General features: G+C 34.1%; 1 protein-coding gene across 1 annotated transcript; it reads left to right on the top strand.

Annotated features, from left to right (window-relative positions):
* The first annotated feature begins 207 nt into the window (after positions 1-207).
* LOC132610671 (probable WRKY transcription factor 21) lies at positions 208-2,810 on the top strand. Its single transcript, XM_060325003.1, has 3 exons — positions 208-1,520; positions 1,599-1,724; positions 2,376-2,810. Exons 1-3 carry the CDS (start codon positions 748-750, stop codon positions 2,518-2,520), a joined length of 1,044 nt encoding a protein of 347 aa, XP_060180986.1. The 5' UTR covers positions 208-747; the 3' UTR covers positions 2,521-2,810.
* Positions 2,811-6,399: the final 3,589 nt, after the last annotated feature.

The following is a 6,399-nucleotide window of genomic DNA, read 5'->3' as shown; positions in this document are numbered from 1 at the left end:
TTAATATTTTAAATATCATGCATAATAAATAAAAAACTACAAAATTCAAATGACATCGTAATATATCACACATTTAATTTTGAACTACAAAATTAAAAATATTTTCATATAATTTTAATTTTAACATTCAACTAAATTAAGACACTTAAATTAGAAGAAAGAGTAATACTTAACTAAATCAAAATCCTTTCTGGCTTTCTTTGTAGAGGGTTGAAGAAGTGTTGATTAGTCCTTTATTAATGCTAGTACTTCACTACTGATTGTCTGTTTTCTCTCTTTTTTCTAACAATGATAGTGGATGAAAATTAAAGATTGCAGCTTTTGTATCTTTTTTTGGGCATGTAAATTCTCTCTTTAGCTAAGCAAAAGTCTTCTCTTTCACACCTCCCAAACACTCTCTCTTTCTCTCTGTCCATCACCACAACAGCTCTATGTAGATTAAAGAATCTAGGGTTTAACATTACAACACCATAACTCCAACTAAAGGTCCCTTGTTTCTTGAATCTTGCTCAATGTTTTATCTCTGTTGTTGATTAATTATCTTCAGGGTATGTCTTGCTTTTCTTGTTCATTCTACTTCTATGCTGCCAAGATTTTACCTTACTTTACCTGAATTTGTACTTGTGTTTTGGAATAGCTAAGTCCTATGATGTCTAGTTTTTCTAGTGTTTGCATCATTGGGTTGGAATCTCTTCTATTTTAGGAATTAGGGGTCCTTTTTTCTGTTTCTTTTTTGAACTTGGTGAAATGGAGGAGATTGAGGAAGCTAACAGGGTTGCAGTTGAGAGTTGTCATAGAGTTATTAATCTTGTATCTGAAAAACCCCATCATGATCAGAAACAATTTGGAAGTAATTTAGTGAGGGAAACTGGAGAGGCTGTTCATAAGTTCAAGAAAGTGGTTACACTCCTAAATTCCAATTTGGGTCATGCAAGAGTAAGAAAGTCCAAGAAAATTATGACCCCTAATTTCCCTCATAGCCTCCTTTTAGAGAAGAATCCAAGTTGCAAAACTGATGATCAGCCTAAACCCCTACAGTTACTTCCTGTTCTAGAAATTGGTTCTAATGTGAAGAGCACTCTTACTTTAGGTAACCCTTCACTGGAATTAAGCTCACATAGTAAAAACTCAAACCCTCTTCAGTTAGCCCAACAACAAACACATTTGTCAAGCTATCAATTTGTCCAACAACAGAAACTGTATCAACTTCAGCAACAACAAATGAAGCAGCAACAAGCAGATATGATGTACCGGCGTAGTGGCAATAGTGGGATTAGTCTAAATTTTGATAGCTCTACATGTACGCCAACCATGTCGTCTACTAGGTCGTTTATTTCCTCATTGAGTATCGACAGAAGTGTTACTAACTTGGATGGTAGTAATGGCTTTCATTTTATCGGGGCTTCTTCGCGTTCTGCGGATCAGAGCTCATTTCAACACAAGAAAAGGTGTTCGGGAAGGGGAGAGGAAGGAAGTGTAAAATGTGCAAGCAGTGGTAGATGTCACTGTTCGAAGAAGAGGTTTGTAATTTTAGGCGTCGTAAAGTTTCTCTTTGATACTTATATGTTTTACATGTACTGAGGAGTATGTTTTAACAGGAAGCACAGGGTAAAAAGATCAATCAAGGTTCCTGCTATAAGTAACAAGCTAGCTGATATTCCCCCGGATGAGTATTCTTGGCGAAAGTATGGACAGAAGCCGATCAAAGGTTCTCCGCACCCTAGGTATTATTCTAGCTTTTTTTCCTGTAAGATGCCTGCTAAATTAACATTATTGTCTGCAAATTTGAGCTAAATTATTACTCATTTGAATTACTAAAGGTTTTGCCGTGATTATTGCTTCTTTGTGTATGATGTCTGTATGTGCTGCTGTTTTCTGTCACATAGATTATCTTATCATCTCTTTCACACATTTGACCTTATATTAGTGCACTTTCAGTTATCTCAAAGCGTTTTTTACTTCTGTGTTACTTTCAGCTGCAAATTTGGCTGTGGACTGTTGTCTGCTCGTTTTCCCCCCTTCATTTTGCTTGAATTTTGTGTCATGTTGTTTTATCTTATTTAGCTGACGAAGATGACAACTCCTTGGATATTTAACAGCACGGAGGATATACTAGAATTATATTAATCGGCTTCGCTGCCATCTTTGTCAACTGAAAAAGGGATGTTTGTAATGGTTGATTGTTGATAAAATGTTTGCTTTAATAGAGAATGTGAACTTTGCTGCTTTGTGTGTAGTCTAATCTTTCCTTCTAGGATTTTTTGTTGGTAGTAGCTCCTCCAGCTGTGCAATTTCCACGATTCAAGCAAAACACAACCTCAGTTTATTTTTGGGCAAAGCAGAAAGTAAGCTAAAGCTCTTCTTGGCTTGTGCAGGGGATACTATAAGTGTAGCAGCATGAGAGGCTGTCCTGCTAGGAAACATGTTGAGAGATGCTTGGAAGAACCGTCGATGCTTATTGTAACTTACGAAGGAGAACATAACCATCCTAGGTTGCCATCTCAATCGGCAAATGCATGAGATATCTTTAGAGAAATGCTAGCAAAGATCGATCATTACAAGCATCTTCTCATACTCTATTTTTGACTGGCTTCAATTGTTTCTGTACATATTTTGCTTTGAAGTGCAGATGGGACCAAATTCTAGTTCAAAAATTGCAAGGGTCTATTAGGTATATGGAAGGCAAATGTGCGAAGAAGCCAGGTTCATGTAGATTGATGATGCAGTGAGACTTGAGGTTTCCTAATTGTAAGAATATCCTCATCAAGTATGACTCCTTTTAAGAAAAAAGTTAGGTTTTTTGCAAATTATCTTTTGTGCTGGTATTATTATCATACATATTACTTAAGATGCAGGTTTTAGGGTTGGACGTTAGATTTATTTTGTTGCCAATGCAATTTTCATCTGCTAAAAAGTTTCAAACCCCCCCACCCCTACCCAAAAACACTCACACTGCTGGAAAAGGGTGAGAGAAAAAACTATGTTTGCTCAAACTATTTAAAATGTTGTCGGGTGTGTGTCGGGTTCTCCAAAGTGGAGGATCTAACACAGATGTGGCTAATTGTAGTCCGAGCAACATAGTGAAAAAGTAGAGCACTGGAGCAGGATGGTCACACAAAAAGAATAATTGCTATTTGCAGAGGAATTTTAAATTATCTCCTACAGAATCAGTGCCCTATTAATTTTGTATAAGAAGCTTTGTCTTGGGCATAGGGAGCTATATTGCAGGTTGGTATGTCAAAATCACGAGTGAATCAGGGGCTTGTCCTTTGATGCTTAATAAATGTCACATGGTCAGTGATGGATTGCTCTTTGCCTTAGTTGGGAATGGGACACAACTGAATATGGCATAGTCTAACCAACTTCGATTTGTGCCTTTCTATTCTGTACTTTGTCCCTAACTTGTAACGAAATCCCTTTGACACATTCTTACTTCACAGGCAACAAACTCACCAAACTTTTCTTGAACCCTGTCTAAGACACTTAGGGCCGTTTGGTTCAAAGAGAAGTTATGCATGAATTAATATCGCAGGGATTAGTAACGTAAGGATTATTTTTGTTGGGTGTTTGGTTCATTGCACTAAAATTGAACACAAAAGATACCATTTGAATATTTATTTATTTTTTATAACTTAAAAAATAATTTTTTACAATTATAAGCTTAGATGCTTCGCCTTTTATAGGTTTCTTGGAATAAAACAAGGCCAATTTTGTCATTTTAGTTTTTTCCCATGGTGGTGGTAAGATAAGATAATGTACCTTTTGATGTATTAAATAATTCATGTATTAGTTATACATGCCTCAAAATGTCAACCAAATATGATATAAAATAACACCACATTTAATACTATGATTATTTTAGCTAAGACCTACCAAACGAGCTCTCTATTAGATGGCTGAAGTTGTGTTTGCTTAAACATTTCTTTTTCATAATTTTTTTTCCTAAAGATAGCAACTTTACTTGGGTTCAAATTTAAATTTGATGACGGTTACGCTCGTCTTGGACTTGGTCGTGCCCTTTTGGGCTGGTCACGTTCATGCAATGCCAACATCAATGAGGAATGTATTTTGCTTTGGTTATCTTCACTTTTATGTCAATACATTTCTTTTCTTTGATATTTTCATTATATCTTTTTACTTCGTGTATTTTTCATACTTGTTTTGAAAAGCATTTTTTTGAGCCAAGAATCTATCAGAAACGATCTTTTACCCCAAAAGATTGAAGTAAAGTCCGCACCCCTCCCCTCGCAGAACCTATTTGTGAGATCACCCCAAGTATGTTGTTAGATTATTAAAAGATAACATGTGTAAATTCAATTTTTCTAAATAAATATAAATCATTCACTCTATCCCAATTTATGTGACGCTCTTCTTTTTTAATCTATCCAACCAAAAATGACATATTTCTATATTTATTAATAATTTGATGTTAAACATTTCATTTTGTCCTTATTGAGATGATTTTTAGCCACAAACTTTATGACTTATTTTAGGTCACTAAGAGCCTGTTTGGATGGGCTTATGCCTATAAGCTGCAAACAGTTTATAAGCTAAAAAACAATAAGTTGGGGTAGTCTAACTTTTTTTTTTTGGCTTATAAGCTGTTTTCAGCTTATAAACTGCTTTAGATAAGCTAAGTCAAATGGGCCCAATTATTTTTTGAGCTTATTTTAAGCACAAAATGACTTTACGCTAGCTAGCTAAACACTCAAAAAGCTGAAAACAGCTTATAAGCAATTTATAAGCCAATCCAAACGGGCTCTAATTCCAAAAGTCTTTCTTTTTCTCTTAAGCTTTTTGTTAAATCAAATACTCTTACATAGCTTGAGACGGAGGGAGTAGTAATTTAGACTAAACGATAAATAAACAGATAAATAAGGGGTCATTCGGTAGCTGATTAGGAGTTAAGTTATTTATGTATTAAAGCCGGCATAAATAATACTCTCTCTGTCCCAAAAAGATCGTCCTCCTTTCCATTTTAGTTTGTCCCAAAAATATTGTCACATTTTTATATTTAGAAACAATTTAACTTTATGAAATGATTTACAGTCACACAAATATTTAAGATTTGTTTTGGACCACACATTTCAAAAGTCTTCATTTATTTCTTAAACTTTGTGCCAAATCAGAAGAGAACAATCTTTTTGGGACGGTGGGAGTATCATTTTTTGTAGCGTTCTTTGGTTATGTATCGAATTCAACACACCTAATACGGTTTTGTGTTTGGAATCTAGAAACTCGCATAACTAATACATGTATAAGTTATGAAAGAATCAATGTGTTATTTTATGCAAGATAAAATAACTAATACATAAATAATTAAGCTCTACATTAATAATTCATGCATAAAATAATGGCAAAATAACTTCCTTTGTAACTAAATTTTTGTATTAGTAATACCTGTATAACTCTACCCAATGATCCGTTCGGCTAAGAATTGTTAGCCGCAGTTGGATTCGTTCTGTTTCCTGTGAAAGGGCATATCGGACGTCATGTCTCATTGTAGTGGGAATATGGCAAGCAAAGCACTAGGAAAAGAGTGCAAGTTATTAGTTCTTGAAGAATTGGTTCTCTCTGTTTTTCTTTTTCTGTCATTTCGAACTGCCGTGATTTGAAAGGGGCAATGCAAAAGCTGAAAAGGGTATTTGCTATCTTATCTTTATGTCAAAATTGTAAACAATATTGATTCGAAAAGTCACTATGATTTTGGCTTTTATTTTCATCGTTATTATGGGTCCGTACAGGATGTCAGAGTGTATCCTGTCAGTGGTAGAGAAAGTAAAAAATTAAAATAATTCAACATCTATTATTTATACATAAAAATTAATTTAAATCTTATATATAGTGTAATTTTCTCGTTGAAGGATGAACTCTCTTGCTCCCACTTGAATCCTCCCTGTATGTTGCTTCCTCTCAGCTAGTTAAAAGGTTAAGACTCCCGCCGTTGGATTTAAGAATTAGGAGGTTGTTTGGTCGGAGGAATTAAAAAAATAAAATTTCAGTATAAAATAACACAATCTTTGGTTGGATATTAAGGAAAACAATTATCACAAATTAATGCAATGTTTACTTGGCCGTATGAGAAAAATCATTCATGCATAACCTACACAATTTTTATTGATGGTATTAATTACTAATATTCTCTTTGTTTAATTTATGTGAATCTATTTTAATTGTGCATGGAGTTAAAAAAAAAATTAAGATTTGTGAAATTTAGTGGTCTGTAGAACATGTATAACATTTGGGTGGTTATAAAAGATTAACATTAGCGGCAAATAAGGAAGTTTGATTGTTTCTAAATTTGAAAAAGATCATTCTTTTAAAATAGTCTAAAGAGCGAAAAATGTTTACATAAATTGAATAGGAGTACATGTATTTAGTTATGCAAGATTCTATATA

The sequence above is a fragment of the Lycium barbarum genome, chromosome 9 (genome assembly GCF_019175385.1).
Source record: "Lycium barbarum isolate Lr01 chromosome 9, ASM1917538v2, whole genome shotgun sequence".
Lineage (NCBI taxonomy): Eukaryota > Viridiplantae > Streptophyta > Magnoliopsida > Solanales > Solanaceae > Lycium > Lycium barbarum.
The sequence above is the reverse complement of the archived record's forward strand: the minus strand, read 5'-3'. Positions and strand labels throughout refer to the sequence as shown.